The 24,954-nt window shown below is 42.0% G+C and overlaps 1 protein-coding gene and 1 long non-coding RNA gene across 4 annotated transcripts in view; one reads left to right on the plus strand and one right to left on the minus strand.

The window, feature by feature from the left end:
- LOC111248937 (PP2C-like domain-containing protein CG9801) overlaps window positions 1–24,954 on the plus strand; it is a 61,458-nt gene that overhangs the window by 13,147 nt on the left and 23,357 nt on the right. For 2 of the 3 annotated variants that reach the window (XM_022802072.2, XM_022802071.2), the window contains exons 3-4: window positions 5,646–6,058; window positions 22,488–22,758. In XM_022802072.2, the coding sequence (XP_022657807.1) occupies window positions 5,646–6,058; window positions 22,488–22,758 (684 nt within the window). Of the gene's footprint in view, window positions 1–5,645; window positions 6,059–7,012; window positions 7,149–22,487; window positions 22,759–24,954 lie in introns of those variants that run through there. The other variant, XM_086987520.1, reaches the window with a different exon arrangement.
- LOC147756267 (uncharacterized) lies at window positions 5,983–9,186 on the minus strand. The gene is made up of 3 exons (XR_015326708.1): window positions 8,797–9,186; window positions 6,360–8,655; window positions 5,983–6,082 (listed from the first exon to the last, which is right to left on the minus strand). It is a non-coding gene; the product is annotated as an uncharacterized LOC147756267 (long non-coding RNA).

Raw genomic sequence — 24,954 nt, forward strand, 5'->3', positions numbered from 1 at the left:
TTTTAGTCAAAAACAGATAAGTCTTTCATTAGGTAATTTTGTGGAAGTTTCCTATGGCTAACGAATGCTAGACTGAAGACTATTATCGATAATGAGCTGGTAAGAAAATAACAATGATACAACCCGCTTCAAACTGTATAAAGCTTGTTGCTGCTAGGTACTAGCTACATTCGTCGGTCCTGCTCTCCAGAGAGCACGCAAATGCACGCGTTACTTTCTCGTGCAGTGCCTATTCAAACCTCGAAACTAAATGTTATTTGTTAGTGTTAGTGAACCTATATTGGCCCTGGCTTCTACAGAGCTTTATTGGGATATCATATACGAAGGGTCGTAGGTTTTTCAGTGTTGAGAAAAGCTCCCAAGAGCAAAGTTCACAGGGGATTCGAAAGAATGCCGAGTTACACTTCAGGATACGTGCACAACTTAGCTGAAAAAACGAACTGATCCAGCGACTGAAATTATTTCTTTGATCTAATAAGAACACGAAGGTCGTTCGAAGCGAATTTGGGATCGAAGCTTGTCAAAACCTAGGCAGCGTTACCTCTATCAAGCGTCTTTGATGAAACAGGACTGGTGCGTTCCATGGATGTTAAATCATATATATATAAAAAAAAAAGGCTATATAGAATACGGCATGATTATTAACAGTGCCCAGTCCCTTGTGTGGCGGCTGACAGGCACAAGAACATGATTGCAGTTAGCCATTAGTGCCCGGTTTCCGATCCAAAACAAAGGATCCAGATAGTTACTGTTGATCACGGGTACCTGTCATTACCACCGTTAGCCTTCTTTCATCCAATAGCCCGCTTCATTATTTGAAATCATAAATTAGTTCAGCATAGCAACATTATCTGAAGTTTTGATTTATCAGGATTTGCTGCTATTTTACCGTCTGATTTGTGTCAAAGTTATACAACTAGCAAAGCAGTGATTTTCCGCGCAAGATAAGATTCATATCATACATGTGATTCATCGTTCTTAGACTCTACTAGGCGTATAATTAAGCCGAACCTTAATTATCCATTGTTTGTATCCCTCATTTGCCGTACCACCTGAGCTTCGTTCCTCGTCACGTTTTCTAGACGTGGTATTATATTTTTTTCGAATATATTATTATAGTCGACTGCTGTCGTTCGAGCCACTTTTACCAGCTCCATGACCTACAGAACCGTCGCCCTGGCATATTGTTACTGTGCCTGTGATTAATATGGCCGTATACTCATATGAATGACGAATCGAGAGGCAAACGTGATGGCAGATAATTCAAAGTGCCCCTGTTGACGCTGGACAGACGAAGATCGATGGCGAAGATTTGGCTATCGATGCTTTGTGATGGTGGTGCTTGCCGGTGTCCTTGTCAAAGCTGTTCCTTGACGTCTGTGCGTCCACGATTACAGGCGCATTCGATAGGCTAGAAAAATACTGTTGCTCGTAGCGGCAGACAATGATCATTTGAGGACAATCGCATGACGCGTTTGGTGGATGGAGATGCTGTGAAACGCGATCGTTTCGTAGCTGTGAAAAAACAGGGCCGGTGTCGAACTTTATGGCGCACTCATTTTTAATTGAAGCGTACTATTTTAGTAAATGTCTACCCTGCTCGATACGGATGGCTTAATCTAAGCTAATTGACGGTTTGAGCGTCGTGCCGTCAAGATCATTGGCGATATGCACTATGCGATTTGTACGACTAAACTTGCTTACTTGGGTATTCGATGGACAGAATTATCGGAAGCACGTCTGCACTATTACCGTTGCGAGAAACAACGCTTGACAGAATCAAGGCTGTTTTATAGTTAACTCATTGTCAGATTAGTTATAGACTCAGATGAGGTGTACGCCTGATCTGTGATACAATCCGCGCTGTGTGAAGATCAGACATTGACCACGTTTTCATGTCTGTATGAGCCACTGCATACGTTGTTAGCGAATTTTCGAAATTGACACATCGTAAGGCTGAACAATGTGTGATACGGCACAGCCTGGGTTTACGGCCCGTTGCGCAGTGACGTGTATGTCAAAAACAGACCTTGCCAAAAGGCAGAAGTAGTTCGACCATTCTTTTCTTGGCGTTTCACCTAAATTCTAAACTGTTTCATAAAATATTAGCCAAACGAGGTTAAGGAAAGTCCTAAGTTACAACAGAACGACTTAAACTTAAACTAGTATTGAAGCTTCTGACGCGTCGACTAGTTACTGTTCGGCTTTTCAACTCTCCAATCACATTGTCGGCCATCGTAGCGATATACTGTTCGCTACTCTGTTTCTGTCATACCATCATTGAGGTGGTGTTCCGTGTAGCCAGCATTTAGCAACTCGTTCTGTTTTCTTATCAAGGGCCCCGCATCCACGAAAATTAACGTTCTAAACGACATACAGGACATATACGTAGAAAAAGAGAATAGATAGATAGAGAGAGTGAGTGAGAGACGTAAAATACGATGAGGCGAGGGACTTTCCAAAGTTCGCCAGTTGACTAATTCAGTGTTGTCCGGCACGATGCGCTGTGCCATCGGTCACCGCCAGCTAGACCCGCGGCTGGATAGGTTCAATGGATCGTTTTAGATACGACGGTCAGTTTCGACTATAGAAACAAGTGATGAAGGAAGCGTTCGACAATGAAAAGTAAATGCAGAAGCTATATATTTGTCGTCACTGGAAGAACCGTCAATGCTATCAACGCACGAACAGGGTGAATCACTTATATAGGTACGAATGGTAAACATCGTCGATAGGACACAACGTGGGGATCTGGCTACTTTTCCATGGGTGCAGGTGCGTCCGTCGAAACCATCTGCTTAGAAGATAGAATTTATATTCTATCGGCGCGCAAAAGTCAATGTTACAATTAAGTTTAACTTAATTATCATAAACGCTATACGAGATAGCGATTTGAGATAGCTCAATCAAACTAATCGATACGCAGTCAAGCGGTTTGTCATAGACATTTTTCTGGACAGTTCTCTGCGGTTAAGATGATGTCCTGGCATAGGCGACGGTGTGAGAGATGTGAGGCGAGTGATGGAGGCGCTTTTGGCAATGCCTTCCAGTCGTGGGGTCAGTATAAGCGCTCGCTGGTTGAATCGCTCTACGTGATACCACAGATAAAATGGTAATTTGATAAACCTAACTCGTTTGTCGATCCAGGAAAACGGGAGTTACAAGTCGAGGATATTATGGGCCGTGAAACGTGACCATGCTGCGAACGATCGCTGAACGTCATCAAAGCAATTCGAAACCGATGAAGATTGCTGCTTCAAAAATAAATAGATGTATTATCCTTAATTTAACTAACTATAATAATAGTAAGTTGCATCGATCAGAGGTGTTGCCAAGAACGCTTGACGATCGTTCATCTATTCCAGTTAGGTTTTCTAGAATATATTAATATTTTCTATACTATACCCATAGGATTGGTGTGCAATAAAATTGTCAGCAGATATCCTTTCAGCCATTATGCTTCCAGTAGCAAGAACGCGGATCGTACCATTTGAAGATTTCACTTACGTGTCGTTAGTGGCTTGAGGGAAACTGGCGTCCTTGATTTCCTACCCCACCTTAAAATGAAGCCTACTTTTAATCCTCGTAGGGATAATACATATGGTCCAGGTATTTTCCCAGTAGCCGAATATAGCACCGGTTGTATTGCTTTTCTTAGGCTGCTTCGAATAGTGACAGACTGAAGCAGTTTGTGCTTAGCTCTGCACACTATCCAATTAAATATATATATATATATACTATATTTTTAAGGATGAATTTATGGTGTTGAGACAGGAGTACGTTGTAGTGTTGTCGATTTGCCACCTTCCAATAGCCTATACAGTGGTGAGTTCGATGGCTGAGTGACAAAAGACAGACGTAGAATAGACAGGCACCGTCCGAAATAGCAGTATTTGTTTGTAATATGGTTTAATTAATATGGAGATATATATTCGTAGACTTGGTGTTTCATTCGTATTCATCGTGATCCTGAAAGGAGCGAGATACAAACAACTTGCGGTTGCTTCTACTTGAATGAATTCTTCCTTTGTACTCTTACTTGGGCAAGCAGTTCTTCAATAGACGCTGAACACGGAACCGTCGTTGTATGGGAACAGTCATTATAAAATGATCATCATTTCGTATGGTAAATAGCCGGGCTCGGTGTAAGGATCGAGACAGGATAAACAGTTTCCAGCCCACATATTCTTCGCCATCTTCATCCTGCGAGGGGCTTAGTGCTACTATTTAGGTTGTGTTGTCTTAGTTATCCCTACGGTGTACCTTTATGTCACTAGTACCAGTAGTATCATTGCCCGATAAAATGAATGATACAACATAATGGGTACGAAATGCCGCCGCTGCTGCCTGCCGCTACTGGTGAAGAAGCTATGTGCCCGAGATGTGGCACGGTGTGTGGGGTTTAGGCCCGTCTTGTCCTAAAGTATCAAAGCTCTAGGTAGCAATTTCACTAAAATATCACCATCCTACGGTTGTTCTAACAGTTTCTGAATCTAAATCGGTAATAGGTTTAACGGAGGGCCTTACCACTCCGCGGTTAACGCCCTAGTGAAGGTCCACGTGCCACTCGCGTACGCGGTTTTCGTTTCTAATCCTTGTGGTCACTCATATAATAAGAACTCAGAAACTTGTGGCGTGAATATTGTCCATGTTAAGCTTATGGCTGTCTGCGAAACGTAGAATTACTGAAACTTCCTATGAAATATACTGGTCGGCGGTATGACCATTGTTCAGTAGATCTACTATAATGTATTCCTTAATTTCTAAACATTAATACGATCAATAGCGACATGTGGATGCAAAAGAAGCTTCAGTAGAGGGGCTTACCATAAAATTCGTTTACTTTATGGCACCGTGAAAATTTTTGTTTTACATAGTTAAGGGTTTGGCTGTGTTGTTTGGCGAATTCTATTGTATTACAAAGGTTTGCTTTGGAACTAGATTGTTCCGAAATGATAGACCAAGTGTTAGAATCCACTTAGTTATCATGTATATCTGATTAAATCCTCTGAACGTAGAGTAAAAGTGTGAAGCAGAAGAGATTTTCTGAGTAGTGACAGCATATCGTCGTGCATTTAGAGACAGTTCTGAGAGTGTTAAAGGAGTTACAATTCTGCGTTCAGACCTCCTGTCTTCCATTGAGTCCTTCATTGCCTCCCGTCGCTCATGTACGTCGCGTAGATATACCGCGAAGTCGTTATTTTCAATATAGCACGACAAGATGCGTTCGTTGCCTGTTTTTCAAAGCCACAACGTTGGGGCGCTTCAAACTGGGTCCATGTTAACCAGACATGATTCACGACGTTTGCGACCCAACCATTATGCTGGATATATTGCAGTGGCCTAAATGCCCCATCTGGGTCACTCTGTTCGTTTACGTTATGACGATTAGCTTCGACCTAGCGATTAGCGTAATAGCGGAATAGGCTTATGCCATAGATAATGCCGATGTACATGTGAAAGCCTGGAAATCGGACGATATCAACATGTTGAATTGCGATGTCCACTATTGTTCATAATCACGGATCTTGAAGAAATGCATCCTCGTTTTGTCACCTTTTATATTTCTAACGACAATGACAATGGAAAGGAGACAGCGCTTTGCTTTCTATGAGTTAATATTTTTATTGCCTTCTTTGTTGCAGTGAGACTGGTGTCTTTGACAGCTTTAATGGCCATTCAGTTAACGGGCGCCAGCCTGGACAAAGTGGTGGGGGCGGCGGGAGTAAAACGCCGGGTGATGGGCCGGCTTCGGCGGACGCAGAAAACGGCGTGGTTCCGGAGATCCGGCACGGAAAATCTTGCTTCGACCTTCCAAGCCACGCGTTGGCATACATGCGTCCGCGGGTGGTCGCGGCTCACACCGGACCCAATCGAGGCTTATGCTCCGTCACGCCAGATCCAATCAACGCTGAGTCGAGTAGCAACGTGAATGAGGTCCCCATACAACAGGTTGAGCAGCAGCGGCAGAAGCAGAAAGCCACACCAAAGGCATTCTTTCCTACTCTCGACACGAGCATGGAGTTCATCGATGAATCTTCGCCGAAGAGATCACAAGGTATGTATGTATAATGAGTAGGACCTAGAAGAAGGAAGAGAATTAAACAGGGAGCCTGTTATAACAGGTTAGGCGTGTGGAATAAAAAAAAAACTTTACTAAAAACGCACTCATTTTACTAATTTTTTGTTCTCGTCGACACGCTTTTTCAGTTCTAATCCTCTCTGTGTTGAGCGACCTCCTAAGATCTTCAGTTTGAAACTTCATGCCTACGCCATTATGGTCCGTAACGTGGGCACCGAACCTAAGCAGTTCAGTTCTTCGGGCCTTAAGCAACTGAACGCAGTAAGCGTCCTCTTACCTCGTTGTATTTCGCAGATGTTAAAGCGTACGTGTGAGGTAGCGTCTTCGATTGGAAGCGCTGAAGTTTCAGTGGTTTCACGGGCTCTAAAGGGATTGCACGCTTCTACACATAAACGCTGTAAGCCGATTAGATATGAGAAGATTCAAATTAATCGTTGAGGGGCAAGCCTTTTTTACATTAATATCTAGAGTCATACTTCCTCGCATTCACAGACGGAAACATATGTAATTCGTAATGTGTCACTTAGTTTCTGTCAATTGGACTAAAAACAGGAACTCTTTCAATGAAGAACAGAAAGCACGTTTTCGCATTTTTTGACTCCCCCCACCATATTCGGCTATCAAATGAGTGGATACTTTCTCTGAAACGGTGAATCCGAAATAAGTTTCCACTATACGATAGCTAAACGAAGTCATAGAACAGGCACGAAAATATCAAGAAATACCTCATATCAATGTAATCGATAGATATTCTGGAATGGCTGGTTTGACTATGTAAGCGTATTCATTTTTCTGTTCCGCAGTAAATGCATATACAATACATGCGGGCAATGCACGTACAGGTAACGTGCTGGCGATCGGCAACATTTTTTAGCCAATTGTACCATAAAACTTTTCACGTCACCGCCAGCGAAGTGGACACACTCGCACATGTTGGATAGTTATTTGAAGACCTGCGATGTTTCGACACTGCTCGATCTCTCGCCAACTGTTTTGCAGATTATTTCGTTGCCTTCACCCACCACCATCGCTAACGATGCCCCGAGGCGTGTGCCACTAGGTGATCGTAAGTAATTCCATGACGAAATGAAGTTGGAACATTTTTTGTTAGTAGTCATGTTACAGCAATCTGCTGCTACTGGTATCATGGCCGTTCGCCTGTGTTAATTCGTATGTATTATATGCCACAAAGACTGGCCACGTAACAGAAAAACAACGCTTAAGTATTGAGGGTCCGAAGGAACGCAACGGGACACTATTTGTTAAGCAAAACTGATTTATCACGACCGACCGTACGAATCTGTCCGGGCTGTTAGGGAGTCGCACGACAAATGAATACAGTTTGAACGCAGAATTTTGCCTTGCTACGTTCCGGTGAGTGCTGGAGCGCGACGACCGGATAATAACAGCGTCTCGTTTTCTGCATAGGGATACTAGTAGATTTAGGGAAGCACCGATCCTTTGAATTATGCATTGAAAGGTAGATGCCAAATGAGTTCCAGTGTTGCAATTTCGTTTAAGCGGCATGTTTTTCATGGGAGTTATTAAAAAACAACGTCAAACCCTTGAAAAAATCAGGCAATCCGAGGCAAATCCTCCCTGTGCGTTATCTAATTGTCAACAGACTGACGTGGTCGTAGGGTCGGAGACAATGTCAAATATGAATTTTGGATGTTGGAGTTGGAAAAAAAAATACATACTTGGCCAGAGTTTGAGCCTCAGTAGCAAACGACACAGACAGATATCTAGGTCATTTCAAAAATATGGATATAAAATCTAGGCTACATCGTTTGGCTAGTATCAGCGTCAAACGAGACCGCCTCTTCACTTAACGATGATTCACCTACTTCATGAAAAACCTATGATGGAATAAAATCTTCTTGGAGTTATTTAAATTAAACTAGAACAGTCTGCAGCGCCAGTGCATGCAGCGCCAGTGCATGCAGCGCCAGTGCAGACGCGACACCGAACGCCTTTTGCTCAACACGCCCTTCGATATTCCATTTAATCTTCATACGTCCATGATGTGTTTTTCGTATATCTTAGAGAGAACCGATGGCCGCCGAGGATAGCCATGGCATCAAGCATACATCTTCGACGCTCGGTTATTTACCGGTGAAGCTCTTTTTAACAGTGTGAGTTTCTCAATCCATAGCTCTCGTCAGTCACGTGTTAGTAACCGATACGTGATTCGAGCGAGACGTTTAAAACGGCGAAATTATCTTCCCATTACCGTTACTGATTGCGAGGATACTGGGGAAGTAATTGGTTTGGTAACTTGTTTTTATCCTAGCACAATTAAACATCAAAGTGTTAAGCCGACGGATAATTTCAGTATATTATCAAGCTACTAAACATTTGCTGTGTCTTAATTAATTTTTTAAGTGTTTATGTTTTTTAGAAAGCTAGCCTAAAGTCGACAAAGTTGAATTCGGGTTATTTTTAACGAAAATTTACCGTCATATTTTGAAAGATGATAACGAATCCCCGTGGCTTTGGGGGCGCTCACGTTCATCTATGTAAACGTGTATGTTTCTTGGTCCACTGTGATTCGCCGACCCGCATTCCGACATCTATAAAACAAAAAACAACCTTGTTAACTACCACCGCGGCAATTGCAATGGTTACTATAGTAAAACGATGAATCGTGGATTCATGCAATGTCCATAGCCAGCTATTGAAATAACAGATAACATTACAGTGATAATTTGTACCAGAAGTCGATGCTGTCAATTTTCCGCATTTCTGGTCATGATGAAGCTCTCACTATACGATAGCGAGCACAGACGTTATCAGGCGATGAGGTGTCTGCAAGTCCTATGATGGCGGTGACAAGCAGCCTTATTTGAACATCGTTTTTACCACTGTCTCGGATCATCGTCTCTGTCTGTTTCACAAGCTAGTGATATGATATCGCTGCGTATTTTTGATACTACACCTTTTTTGCTGCTGCTGCTGTTGCGGTTGTTATTGACAGATTTTGGCAGATGCTTATGTAGATTGCCGGATTAAACGTTCATTTAGATGCGGACCTCATAAGACCACAATAATCATTATGCTGATCCATACTTACGGCGACGGTTCCCTTACGCCGCGTCGTGCGTCACTCGCCGAAATTACTGAGAGCGGTGTCACTTATTATATTGCATAGGCTCATTCAGCCACCCAGAAGATGCGCTTACTGAAGACTCATCACCGCTGCTGCTGTTATTGTTGCTGATGTGCCTGACGCACTCGCTGGTTGCGCCAAACATGCCACAAGAATGGGGAAGAGCGCTGTTATCTGTAATGCCGCGTTACGTGCTTTGTTCGTGCATGTCACAGAGCACTTCGACAGAATAAGTGAGAGAGCATTAGCTAGACTGAGGTGCATTTACGATCTGTATTTATTACATAATATATCTATATCTGGCCAAGTGGCGTCGGGTCTGCTGCTAAATTAAGTAAGCGCGTGCTCACTATGCTAGTAACTATAAAAGACAGCGACTGATATAAAACAGTGACATCATTCACTGGCATCAATGTAATCATTTATCAGCAGAATAAAGGTACAATGCGATATTTGAGTATGTTATAAGGTCCGTCACTCTTGCTAAGGACACGAGGCGGCCTAATCTACAAATTCTGTCGTAGCCAGCCCACCAGTGAGTCAGTCAGTCAGTCAGTCAGTCTGTTATTTTCGTAATTCCCCTATGTCTCCATTTTCTCCGCTGGTCATAGGCAAATTGTCGAATAAAACTCGCCTTGTGGCCCTGTTTTATTCTGTCTTGTCTCGGTTCGATGAATAAATGGATGAATGCAATTTGTTCAGCGATCGTTGTTATGATTCTCGCTGTCGATGCCACACGATCAACACTGATGGAAACAACCACACGCACGCACATACACACACCCGCATGCACACATACGTGCGTAAATACGTATACACGCACACCCAACAACTATGTTTGATAGTTGATCTGGTATCCGCAACGCCGGCAGCGGCCGCGCAACAAAGGTTGCTGGCAACGTTCACTCAGTCCTTTGATATGATTTACGGTTGACTTTGATAAACTGTTGATGCTTTTCGAAGAACGACGCCTACTAAATGGGTACTGTTAAAATTTTAGAAGCGGGAGCAGCAGTGGAAAAGGCATGAAGCGTATATAAACGCATATGCACGTCTAGTAGACATTGAATATAGCCTCATAGCATATGTGTTCAATTTCAATGGTCGACCCCCTGATCCTGCTACGGTACTAGCGCTAGTGGAATTGCCTCTCCACCCTGTCATCCCAGAAAAGTGTAACTACAACGATAAGCCAGACTAGGATGGCATGCTCCGCGGTTCGTACGAGACCCCTAACTGTATAAAGAGGAAACATTAAAATTAAGATTTAAGATTTGTAAGGTTTCAAGTCCCTTTTTGTAGTTTACGTTAAGATATGGTGGTTACTGTTCATATCGTCTGATAGTGTACCACGACGTGATTGAATCAAAGAACAATTGGGACCATATATTATGGCATACATAATTCAAGCTTCTCTTTTGCATAAATATTACCCTATTGTCCCTGCAGAGAGGGTAATCTCAGCATGCGCTTTTTTTACCAGGATCTTGCAGGCTTGTCCTATTGGCATGTTCTTTTTATTACGTTAACACGATATAAATTGCTCGAGACCACTTTTGCTTTCATAAACACGACTGTGGGAGCTGCTATTTTTGGCCTATAATATGGCTAAATGTAGGCCTCTTTCGTGGGGGGTCCATATTAGATTTCAAACAGAAACCAAACCGAGTTACAGGTGTTGTGATTTCTTGTTCGTTCTCTTGAATAGATGGGACGAGGTCTTTCAATAAAATCCATTTCACCTGTCTATAGTGTTACGGTTTTCTTTTTTTGCGGGCGGATGCAGCAGAAGGCGATCCAAATAGAATTCGTGGAGCATTTCAAACAGGAAATTTCCAATATTTCTGAAGAGCCCCCCTTAGCTATACAGCCATCTTGATCTCTCTCGTTCTTTTAGTTACTTTCTCCCGGAACAGACATCTACTTGCAGATGGTAGGATTTCCATATCCTCTGACTTCTCGATAGACCGACCATCCATCCGATCTTTCTTCCTATCTTCTTTAAAGTATTGCACGCCTAGTAAAAGTGTTGGCTATCATTTGACTTGTAGTACCCTTATTTCTGTCGTCTAATGGAATACAGTTATAGGGGAAAAAAACGTGAATTATAAATTCTCTGCAAAGCAATACAAAACAAGAGTGCTGAGGCCTTTAGTAGAAAAGCTAGTTGCTGGGAGTCAGTTACGGAAAATATTTAGCATTTTCTGTAAAACGTAGTTTTCTCTATTTAGCTGCAGGAATCCGTTACATTATTTTTGATTTTTACAATGATATGCAACATACTGAAGCTTTCGAAGGCTTGACAGATGGGAGACAGAGCACTTAGATCTGCTTCTTGTGAGTGGAAAACAGAAACTTCCGGAAAAACTTGTGGGCTAACAGCCATCCGACTCGCATATAAAACGACTCTTTTTTTGGGTTTTATTGATCACACTCAAATAAATGATCGAACCCACAGCTTTCATCTCCAGGAACCCTTACAGAACTTTTAACCCATGGAACCGGAGGCAAGCAAGCCCTTTGTTTCGATTAACCATTTCAGTTTCTATATGGTTCTGGAAAGGTGTTGCCCGTGTTTCGCCTAGTATAACAAAGTATTGTACATAAGCATTGTAACCCGTCGGCTCATTAGAGATTTAATAACGTCCTTCAGCTTTGTCAGAGCGCTGATTACTTGGAAATTTATAATATCGGGTTATATTGCGCGTGTGTTTTGTGGTTGTCATTGTACGAAGCTACAGGCTGAGCCTGTGTTGGGTAATACGCACAGAGTACTATGCTAGGCCAGTTTGAAAAGCAATGCCTTTGTCTTTTACGCAGTCGAATGCTTTAAAACTAAATTTTAGACAAGCAGGCTATGAATTGAAGGTGTACAAGCTACGTGCTGCTACTTAATGAAGGAAGAGTGCGTCGAATTCTGCCAGTAAACTTTAATTTAGACATGTTTTTCTTCTATATGTCGATTAACTGAAGGCTATCCTGGAACCAGTTTAGTTAGAACCCGATCAGTTGATACAGGACTTGCCTACAGGACTACGAAGATCAGATCCTCAATCTACCCCCTAAGTACATTTATTATGCGTACATAACGATTTCATCATCGTTTGTATTCATATCAAGTTTGTTTATTTACCGTAATCGAAAACCTCATAAAAACTTTATAAATACAGAGCAACAGCACAATATCTCAATATCGAAGAGGGTGTATAGAATTCATTCGAATTCCGTTAATCGTGTTCATCAGCTGAGTGGAGCAGGAGATGTTTGAGGACTCGAGTACCCCTACTCTTTAACAAAAGAGATACGGTGACAATGCGCTAATCAGGATCCTAGCTATAGTCTGGTTACACTTCAGCACTAACTTATCACCATGAGATATTCTGATTACAGGTAAACCGTACCTTTTGGATAGTCACTATATCGTCTCCATAACGATATATTGAAAACGATACTTTTCTTAATATGACTCCAGAAAGACTCTCCTGTTGGTGTTCACTATGTCAGATCTCTTAATAAAGAAATGAACGGATCTTGCAGAGGGAAAGCACATTACTTATGATCTTCATATGAAGCTACTCTGGCGTAGGCGGTGAAGAAATCTGACGAAATCTCTGACAGTTACGTAAAGAATAAACACTATTATCAAGCTGGATGAGGAAACTGGATGGTTGTTACAAAAGACCGCTTCTCCGTAGGTTGGCCGGTTTGTACCAATCACAGCAGTATTGTGTAAAACATCGTGATTAGATAAAAAGCACTAGTAAGTAAAGCTGTACGTGATAAGGGGATACGGATAATTAGCAAAATCTTTTAGTTCTGTTGAGGTTTTCTGTGCGAAGGTGCTTAATAGATAATATGTATCGGGCAAGTAACTAAGCCTCTTATGACTCGTGTGTTATTTAATCCTTAGATGTCTGTTTAAGTCTAGTTTTCGTTTAATGTCGATCGTAGATCTAGACCCTGTGCATACCTACGGCAGATACGAATATATAGGTGGGTCGATACGACCTTAGCATGTTACCACCACCTTCATGAACCCGCCTGCTTTCAATCTTCGTAAAAGATTACAATCTTTATCTAGCTGGCCTTAGTTATCTATGCGAATTACGCGCCAAAGGATGCATGCATACGGAGAAAGCCGATTTTTCATAACAATTCAGTTTTGCGTTGAGTTGCAAAGTGACGCACGTTTGCAGCTCCGGGTTCTCGTCGACTTCGACCGCTATTCCGCTCCACCCCACTTTCCTCGTTAGCTCTGGCTTTGCTAGCGTTTGTAAGGTCTGAAATCGATTCTACGATCCCTGAGGGACTGGTGCCGCTTACAACGACGAAAACGCTAATGGACAGACAACGAAGCGGCGGTACTTCGAACGAAGCTGTATCGAAGACGAGTCGAACCAACGAGAGATGAATGCGAACAAGAGAGCGATTCGGAGAGCAAGGGATTGAAACGACTAGACAAATGGAACGCCGATGCTCCTAGAAAGGGGACAAAAAGGGCAGGATGCGTTGAAGGGACGACAATTGAAAATACGTTGTTGTTTTTGCTAGCACCGGCGAAACCGGTCTCTGGTTGTCATTCCGCTAAATTGGCTGTAGTTTTGTTCTTTCTTGTGTGAGAGGGTTACTCTGATGGAAAAAAGTTGGCTGAAACCTTACATTATCATGAAGGCACATAACAATGAGGCCCGCTAACGGAACCTACATACAGATTTATCATAAAGAACATCGAACGTGACTATGTTAGTAAATATTAGTTGTGCTGTCTGTTGACCAAATAGACCTGGGACGAAACATCGAAGTATCGAAAAATTTTTAAAGTGTTCCCATTGATATTAGATAATATCATAATAGATGCTGTTCTTTGGGAGGCTATGCTACCTTGTTGTTGCCTCTCCCCTGTCCTCCTTCTCGATCAGCTTACCTATTTTTAATCTTAGTTCTTATAAGTCGTCAGAAAATACTTGCGCTGCAAATTTTTCTCCCTAAGGTGAATTCGGTGTCTTGTGCGGTCGCGTTCAACTCCTATGATTCTTATTATCTCCTCATGCCTTTAGCTCTATACTTCGATTTGACGAAAAAAATATCTGACGGCGTCCATATAGCAATCTGCGATTAGTAGACAGAGAAATACTGACTCTCGTTAGCGAAGGCCTTTTTGCTAGCATTATCAGGTTGTATTGATTCACGGGACAAAATAAAATGAATAATACCATTTTTGCTACCCACTGTAGATCTATCTCATCAGTCTTCTGATAGTCCTGCGCGTATATCGTATCGACAATAAGCTTTGTATCCGACATTGGCGTCCCATGCAACATCTGAGGTCAACATGATTATACGATTAGAATGGATCTGAAAAAATATGCAGTACATATGTATAGGCCGTCCATTGTTTTCCCAAAGAGCAAGGAGGAGATGCCGCCATTCACTAACCTAATAAATAGCGTAGCCGTTTCGAGAATGAAGACGTGGGCCATCCTCTTTGATGAGAATATAGGCCTATTTCCATTGGTTGCTTTCCCCGTTTACGGCGCATCTAATGAAGCTATCCATCTCTGGGTATAATCCGAATATTGCACTGTAATTAAATGCTTCCGTTTGGATCCGGCTCTTATCCTGTCACATAACAAACAATGAGTTGGTGAAGAAAGCTGTCGAGAACCTTTGCCACCTTGTCTATATCGGTTAGGTCACGCAGTGCCGCGTGCTGGATTAGTCTAATTTGGCCTGCCTCAATGGTATCATTACCATACTGGGGGTCAAATTAGGTAATCATGATCTCAATCACAATTTGCTAGCAGTAGCATCGCCTGCTCATACGAGCATCTCACTTGACGTACACGTTTTTCTGAATTCGTTCTTTTTTGATATATGGCATTAAACGTTCTACGTGGGGAAATTTTATAAATTTCATTTTCAGCACATAGTTGAAGGTAGAACAGAGGCAATCGTTGCAATGATCGGGTCTATTAGGTAGCACATACTAGAGGGTATACATGTAAGAAGATATGGCTATGGCGTCGGAGAAAGACAAGATACTCGACGTCGGATTACGGCTGAACAGTTAGTATCCCAGCAACCGGCCAACTTCTTTAAGTTCCGTGCGTCCTCCTTTTTATTCGCGTAAAGAATAACGCCGCTAGTTTTTTAGCGTTGAAATAATTTCATCTGCTTCTACAAAACGATGATAGAATTTAACGCCCCGATTCCATGTACCAAAGCCCCACTAAAAGCTTAATTATCAATAAAAGTAGATTCAACATACTATAGCACTTAAAATTACCGTTTTGTATATATATATAACAAAGCATCGCATCATTTTATGACGATTTATCGTGATTTTTTGTCTAACAGAGTTAGTTATAGCAGGTGTTATTTTTTGATGAATTTGGTCGTCGTGATCTTGCGCGCACCCGATTAGCTCATCGAATAAACTCATCACGGACTAGTAATGTAATGTCTGTTCTTCAATGTTTTCATTGCTTCAGCGAAGATTTCAGTAGGTGAATAGTAGTAAAATAAAACCTGAGTTGTTTGGAGGGTTAATGTCCGGAACAGAGCAATTAGCTGAATGTTTCTAAATAAGTTCGCTCAGGCAACAATCAATTATCGGTGGCTGCACCGTTCATTTTGGGCGAGGCCTAATCTACTTTTTGCGTCTATTTTTGCTATTCTAAGCGTATTTGCGCACGCTTCCGGCAAAAGTGTCGTTCAGGGGCAGAGCGTCTCGTAAAAAAAGACCTCTGGGGGATGCTTCTAGCAATGTGGGTGCTGTTAAGAGTAGGTTTCCAAGCATTGTCGATGGTTACCGGAAAATAGTTGTTCCAGGAAAAGCTTCGTTACCAGCTATGCGAACTACATTGAGAGTGGGAACACAGATGTCGTTCGTGAAGCGAGATGGGGACAGTCTAATCGAAAAATGAATAATGGATCCGCAGTCGTCAGATATGAAAACGTAACAAACTTAGATCTCTAACTTAAAAACGAATGGATCAATACATCTCGTTCTAAGTCTCACCAGTCAGAGTGACCGAAAAGCGATGGGAGTTCAATGTATAAGAATAGAGAAAAGAGTGTGCGGTTGTTCGCTGTTAGCCATGTTGACTGGCTGGAACCTCGAGAAGACGTAGATGTGGCCGGGCCGCGTAGGTGAGTATGGGTTCCCCCCTTACTGATATGTAAGATTAATTTGCTTAATCTCTTTGGCGCTCGAAATGAATACACATTGCCGAACTATCTTCAAGGTATAAATTGTATCAGATTCACTGGCTGCTTTATTCTTAGATAGATGAGATCCGGACGGATGATTCCTGAAGATATTTCGTCAAATGATTCGATATCAGGAGTCGTTGTGAGGCTAGTACTTAAGGCAATATCTATTTTCTTTTCCTAAAAAAGGAACTTTATGATTGGTTGTTGTAAATCTCTTCACCGTTGGCGCACATCCTCGTGTCTGGCAACATTCATCAATTGGTGAATGTACTTCGATATATTTAACATAAAACGTACCTGCTTACATTTATCGAAACGGGCGTCAGCTTACTAAGCTATGCCGTATATTTAAGGCCCGATGATAATGAACCCAAGGCGTCTATTGCCTTGGGTTAATCCCTGTCCAAATTTGCCACTTAACGGCTGCCTGGAAAGGACTGATCAGTTGCATCCTCTTGGTTCCGATAAAAAAAATTTGCACTTTTGTACAAATACGGAATAAACAATCTACTGGACACGATGGCGCTCCAACTGTCCTGGCTTTACCTTTAAAGATTGGAGGAAAAGTTGGAGATTATGGATAAGCATCGTAGCGTTCCATATATTGACCCTAAAACGGAACATGGTAGGAGACTCGCAAAGGAAGTGCATCTTTCACAAAAAAATCCGCAGTCTTGTTAACTTGAGCTTGTTAAATTATGCGACCTACCCACTCCCACGTTGAATTTCTATTTAGAAAATGAAACTGAGATCAGTGCAGTAGTGTTGTTGAATGGCGATGGCGAATTTAATAATAAAGCTTCATGAGAACGTAGGGATGGTAGTATTAGGCGGCACTTCGCATAGGTCAGCTATCGTGGGTGTGGCCGAACCTACCTACGAACTAAATGGAATAAATACATGGTGTTAACTATGTAGTATCAAGGAAAAGTAAGACAGTGCAGCTTCCGGCTGAAAGCAGTTTTATAAGTCCTGGTTGATGTACATTTACTATACGTAGACGTCATGATGATTTAAATAAATGAAATGTTACCTGGAATTGTTTTCAGCCCATTCTTGTTACTGCCACTAAATATCCGTTGAACATAAAAGGTCGCGAAGGAACGGGATATTATATTTTTTATCATTATTAATATTATTCGGTAGATATCGTATCAATGAAGATACCAAACTTGTTCTACAAGCTTGCGCATCGCCAGCGAAACATTTTAACACTCACAAACATGCCTCGACAAATCCTAGCTTCTCTCACGGTTCCAACTAATTGAACAGAGAAATATTGCCACAAAAACCCCCTGTTGTCTGAATCTATTTAGGTACGTATGGACCGAGTCGGTTGCCTACGGTTAGATGTTACCCTAGCTGCTACCTATACAATTGGTGGGCATCGATCAATACAGATCGTTGATGTAAGAAAAATCAGGCCAGCGCACGGTCGTATGGAGCTATGTAAGAAGGGGAAGAACTGTACAATGCAGTTAAATAAATTTCGTATTGATTACCATTAGAACGTCACTATTTGTTTATTATGCCAGGACGTAAGTTTTTTTTTGTTGGGGATCTGGATGAGGTGGGTCACATCAGGCAATGCTAAACAGCCATCGTACCGTTAGATCCAAGATTAGACAAATTCTTTGCATAAATCCAACCATCATGTTGTCACGCGTTGAGCGGACTCGCTCAAACTTTGCTTTTTCTCGCTCACCGTAAATAAGTGCGTATTGTTCATGGCTGCATAGGGCTCGCCGATAAATATTGTTAGTGTCTGTGAGCAAACTGCAGCGCCGAATACAAAGAGCGGACAAAGCCAACAAACAGGAAACTATTACAATAAGAAAAAATATGGAACGAAGTAAAGATTTAAAATTAACGATCTAGTTGGTATCCTTAAAAATGGTCGTTTTTTTTCTCATAATACGATTGGACACAAGCTGAGTAAATTGCTTTTTGAAATCTAATAATATTGTTTTTGTGAACGCGGCGCTGTTCAGGCGCAATTTCAGAGGAATTTACATAGAGGAGCTTGGCTATTGAGGTCCACATTTGGTTTCGAATGTGTTCTTGATACAATTCACCGAAACCCCATAGGAAATCATAGACAAGGTGGCGAGCTTGTCGTCCGCGAAGCTGTTAGCAGTCAAGCGTAAGAAGGGTTTTTTTCACCTACCGACCCAAAGGTATTTAGTTCTGACCCCATAACCCGCAGAGGGATTTATGCTGTCGGGCTACGATTAGGCCCAGGTGCCTTCCCGGATCATGGCAGGCACCTGTCTGCTGTCGTTAAGTCTCTTTGGCTAACAACGCTCACTTAAGAGTTGCAATGGCAAAGTCGAGACAGAATTATTCCAAAACCACCTCGCGCACTCCTAACTCCTGACGTTGGAGTCACTCCATCCCCCCCCCCCCCGCCGTACATTCCCCTTTATCGTCTGCACTCATATCCACTTCAGCTTGCCTCCTTTAGATCCGCAATGTTCAGCAGTGCCATTTGGCTGTGAAGTCTGAATTTTAACGCTCGGCTGCTAGCGTCGACATATCGGGTAAGCCCCGCAGTCACCAGGCTTTCGACACCGAAGTCGAGTCTAACGCCATCGAAGTCGTAGAAACCTGGAATCGCTAAACGCGGTCGAGCCTTTCGTCAAGAAAATCGAGCTCAACTCATTCTTAGACTGAGACTTCTTTGGCAGAACAAAGCAGTAGAAACCGACATTAATAGAGCTGTCAGTGCTCTCATTGCACATCAAACTCTACGCCGAGATTTGCTTGGATCACATTTATGCTATTCGGTATAGTGTATAATAAAGAGTAATGTTATAGGCGAACTTGTGTCCGCGCTGTCGCCATATTCACTTCATAGCCGTTGTGTGCGAAAAATTAGATAAGCAGAACATCTTACCTCAGTATCATATGCAATCACACGCGAAGTTTCGAGGCCAACGAGTATGATGCAGGTGCGAGAGCCGCTCGCAGCATGCTCCGCAAGAGAGAGCAATGTAATCTTTACAAATATCGACAGGTACTTTATTCGTTCATGCGGATTCTAGTCCGATAGGATTTTCCTGTCTGAGTATCATTGACATCTCGAATTCGTTAATAGGCTGAATACTCCACAGCTTGTGCAGTCACGACTTGCAGGTCGATGTCCTTGGATGACCTGACGCACAATCATTGTGCTTCAGAAAAATTTCCCTTATCGGTAAAAAAAGGTTTATGCATTCGTTTGTATGTGACGCCTTTCGTGAGCATCATGGCCTAAGTTTAGAACTGAAGAGTTACTGCGCTTTCAGACGAGGTCATTCTCATTGGTGTTGCCCTGTCCCTGCGCTTTTGATCGCCTAGCAATTGTAGGGTTTATTTATTGGCCACTTAACCTATGTTGTTTGACTCTCTATCAGCAAAACGAACGGTTGAAAAAGCTCAGAGAAAACGTGGTTTATCCATTGTATCAGAACGAAAACGTTTTCATGTGAAACCAGCCTGCGCTTGGAGTGCTGCGCTGTGGTAAAGGGGCGTCGCCCTTTGTTAAGCTGACGAGGACGATGTAGATAAAGTTAACTCTGAGCAGTTAAATTATATGGCAAGAGTATACGTCAAGAATGTATCATATCTTCAAGGCCGGGTGATTCGCTACTGTTCTAAGAATCTTTGAGGCCAGGTCGAAATTAAACAAAGGCGTTGATATTTGGATACTGGACCAGAATAAAAAGTCAGAGGAAGAAACGTGTAAGGCGTAGTTAGATTCATATCTGATTAGGTCCTACACGTTTTTACGGGTGACTGTATGTGTGTCGGCATTCCTAAACGTTGATTTTCGACTATCCGAGTAGAATAGGCCGTTTAACTGTCAAGAGTCTATGGACAATACTTTAGTAGTCATGTTGTGGTAGCATTGCAGTAATGTCTTTCCATCCTATGGTATATCTTTACGGTGAAATACATAGAGGCATAAAAGTAGAAAATTCTAGATTGATTATCGAAGTATCCGGTATGATAGTATTATAGCCGAGGCACTTGATCCGCATTTGCCGAACTTGGCTGGGTTTTGGGTTCGGTCCCATTATCTTATGATAGCAAGATAATGTTTCACCACCGACTCAACGCCTAGGGTTTTCAGAAAAACCTGGATAAGACCTAGAGAAACATTCGTGCGGTGCAAGTCAAACATGTGTATAAGTGATCGATTACTGATTGTTTCGTGTTCGCGGTCCTTCAGGAGGTACGTCGAGGCGAATTCTCGGAACATTTCGTCAACTTTCGACGTCTGTCCGTGACCTAGGCGAGGACTAATGGTTATTACGGGCTAAAAGTATAGAAATTTACCTGTGAGCACCTGCAGAAAATCCTTACTGCTTTCTGTGATCCAGAAGGGTAACTCTTTTCCTGATGTCGAACGCTGCTTTAGGCCTCTGTAGAGCTGGCCTCGAGATGGAATATTTTTCAAAACAAATAAACATTACGCGTCCATAACATTTAATTGACATAATGAAATAATAATGCAGTTACCTAATGTCAATATGGAGAGGACTAACCGTGATGTTGTACCATCTAACATTGAATCGCATAGGCCAGTAATAATCCAAGTCAACAGGGGTATAATAATTCTCCACAAATCCGCCAGGTAACGCCAAACATAGGTTTGCAATATATTATATAGTTATGCGATATGGCGCTACGGCCGTGTTGGAGCAGTTAGGCCTTTTTAAATGATTAAGAGTTTAAGTAGCTCACCCAGACTAGGTAGAGCTGGTACCGAGGATCCCTGCGCCTACTAAAACCATTCCCCTTTTTAAACATCATCCTCTATCGACTCAGATATTCAATTTTCTGTGCTATGAACCTTAACGAACGTGGTAGTGTGTCGGACCTCACCGAAAAGGCTTACATAAAGTAGTGCTTCGCTTAAAAGTGGATTTATATTCACAAGATTGCACACGGATGCGATGAGAGTCTTTCTCAGTACGAGCCGTTGGATGTAGTCTAACCCAGGGGGCACTCGACTGACGGTAGGAGGTGGGCCCGATCTAGGGTGGAACTACGTGTTTGTTAGCCGACAAGTGGGTAGCTCATGGAATAAGCAATGATCTGGTGCCCGGATACCTACTTGTTCCAGCCCAGAGCAGTAAAAAAAACATTATAGCGTATGCAAAAATAGACGCCCTATGTGAGCTTACACATGGACCTGTTACAATTACGTTAGACAACAGCGCGATGCCATCCTCCATGACGTTACTCTAGTCTGAATCGAGCGCTATACCGTGATGTCAGTAGAGATAGGGCAATTGGTTGGCTATTGTAAATGTCTACTGTGTTCGCGAATGCGCGGCCTTTGACAGGCTTTGATACCTACGTGAGCAGGAAGCAAGCTGAGCAAACAGCGACGACGATGATGGGTGGGGCTATGTACGGCAGTGTTGCGAGATACCGTCAGATCTGGGGGGTTGCGACACTAAACTAAATCGAACTGAAAATGGTGCTTTACATTTATAGTTTCGAAAACTAAGCCAATCGCTAGATCAATGCGTGATCATAACGCTATGCTCCTTTGCGGTAAGTTATTGAGAAGACTGCCCTTATTTCTTATAGAATACTAGCAACTCATATAAATTATATAATCAACTTGATCATAATTAATCAAGCTGTTGTGTTTATTGCTTCTGCTACGTAGATACGCCGATCTTTGAAATCACCAATATACTGTATTAGATCAAATAGGACGAAAATGAGCTCGTACCAGCTCTTATATCTTGTTCTAAAGCACATCTGTACAGCGCAAAAATGGTATCTTCTCACCAACAAGCGAAGAAAGGTGCCCCGAATCAACCGCAAGACGCGCGCCTGCGTCCAGTATCGGAACGCTAGCAGCTACGAGCGGTGACGTTGAGCTGAAGTGTGACAGCAGATCCCATAGGCTAAATCCCTGCCACTCGTTTCTAATTTAACTATTAATTAGAGGCATGCCGAGCGCGTTTTACAGCCCAGTAGTACGATCTCAATACTTATTCCATATAGAATACTTATGACGATAAATTTTAATTTTTGTTTTTCTGTGGATTTTTTTTTTATGTCTATGTGGCATTACAGTTACGAATGGACAGCCAGAGGAATCCATAGAGGTAGCTGGCATAAGAAACTGGAAATCGCCGACGGATTTCGCTTGTGGTATAGCTACAACGTTATATGAGTGCAATCCACTAACGCACGAAAATACCGGCGAACCGATAGCTGACGCGTTCGGCCTCGTTGTCCGCGAAAATTCGGCGATTCTAGCTATTGCTGATGGGGTAAATTGGGGTGAAAAGAGCTGTCTTGCCGCCCAGTGTGCGATTCATGGCTGCATTGACTATCTTAACAAGTAAGTTTTATTTGTAGAAGTCTAAGCATTGCTGCTTACGGGTTTGTGTATTGAAAAGTACCGTTAAAAAAATTTTGATTTGGACTGTGCCTATACGAAGTTACGAGACAACCAAAAATTTGTCAAGTTTATTAATGCAATCTTATTATCATAATTGTGATTGGTGTGATGGTGCAAGGGAAAAATAATCGTTCAGAGGTAACTTGACGTTGACAGCCAATATCGGCACCAAGTTGCAACATTGTTCCGGTTGCTCTATACATGCACATGTAGCAACTGGAGGATGTTGCAAATTCAACCATCCAGCTCTGGAACTTTATCACCAGAAAAAAAACAACTCAAGCTCCTTCACGAAGGAAATTACGGAGTGTCTTAAGGTTGATCAGTCTTCGTACTCTATTTAACAAGATTATGAAGGATCAAGAATAGATGATAGAATTCGTTTCCTACCTAAATAAAATTCTAAGCTCTTTTATACCGACTTTTCGTGGACCACGTTCAGCTACGCGTATGCGTATGGGCTACGCTTGTGTATAATCTAGGCTTCAATACGGGTATAATCCTATCCTAGAAAGATTTCGATTAACGGTAACAGAGCAAATCGTCAAAGTTGTGTTAAACAGATTAAGCTCCATTAAACAGCGTGTTCTCTACGAAACACGAGTAGTTACTTCCAGGGGTCTCTTTTTTCAGTAACAACTTTGTCATAACCATAGTATTCTACAGTCGCGGCGGACAATGAAAGCTAAGTAATCAAATGGTTTGTCTGTAAATAAATAAATAAATAAATAAAATTTTTCTGAAGCGTTTCTAGATATATCACAACTTAAAACGATGTTTTGTAGTCAATTGTTCCCTACCATGATGGAGCCATTTTGGAGAGCCCCTGAAACAAGATAAGGTTACTTTTTAATCAATCAAGTGAATCATCTATTGCGAGTCTGGCCGGGCATATCGCGCAACGATGAACATGGCAGGCCTGTTAATAGGAGAAAATGAAAATGGCGTCTAGAACAAGTATGGAGACTTGGTGGAATGGTCTGTTTGTTTTTCCACGAGTACGTTACACGTTATTCGCACGTTACAGAACAGCAAACTTCTATATCTGGAGTATGCTTCTATGGCACAACAGCAAACTGCCCTAAAGTTGTACCTATTTGAAGTACATTGGAATAATCAAAAACTGGGCCTGATATCTTGTCCACAGCTAAAGTTAGTCACGAGCCCAGTTCTTTGTCACGTAACTGCTTACCGAGTGGCTCCCTTTATCCTTTAGTAAATTGACTACCTTAACAAATCAACAGCAATAAATAGTGCTTCTTCGTCTATTTAGTATTTAGAAGAAGTATTACCGTTCCAAATGGGACGACAACCCCTCCCTCATAGATTGACGTATATCTAAGCCAATATATGAAAAATGTCAGATCTACCTTCGGTCGGACGGGGATTCCAGGAAGTGGATTGATCATCAAGAAAAGGGAAGCTATACAATCTGTGTATCCGTGCTGATGTCATGCATTACTTCTCGTACAGAAGAAGTCTTAATTTGTTGAGTACAGGTGGGCGTTGCCGGAGGGTTTAAAGAACGGCGACTGATGCAGTTGCGATATCCCATAGGGCAACATAGAAAAGCCATAGTGGCTCATTCTTACAATAAACTAGTTGGTTTGCTTGAGATGACAAAGAAAAACTGTTGTGAAACTTTTTTTTTTTGTTTTGTTTATTTATTTCAACATAATTGTTAGTTCCGAAAGCAGCGCGGTGCGAAGGCGACCATTTTGCTGTGAACACAGTAACTGTTGATTTTCAAGCCCAATTTGGAAATATGCAAAACTTCTATTTTTCTAGTAGATATCTTAAATATTTCATGGGAAAATGTTAGACTGTTGAATAAGGCACTGATTTCAATCGCTTAGCGACAACGACGTGTAGTAAAGCAACTGTATCTTATGTGTCTTAGAAAAAAAAATGAGCATCTATCTTGAGTAATCTTTTGGGCCCTAATAACGTATCTACAATGTCCCCTTTATTTATATTAAATGCAATTTGTCTAGATAGGGCAAATATTACGTCTGCTTTCCCATCGAAACTACTGAGACAACTGATCAGTGCTAAACTAAACATAAAGTTGTAATAAGCTGCCTGTTGTTCTTGTCCACGCGTAGACGCCCAGACTATTATACAAATAACGTCATG

The sequence above is a fragment of the Varroa destructor genome, unplaced genomic scaffold (assembly GCF_002443255.2).
Source record: "Varroa destructor unplaced genomic scaffold, Vdes_3.0 BEIS01000004.1, whole genome shotgun sequence".
In the NCBI taxonomy this organism is placed as follows: domain Eukaryota; kingdom Metazoa; phylum Arthropoda; class Arachnida; order Mesostigmata; family Varroidae; genus Varroa; species Varroa destructor.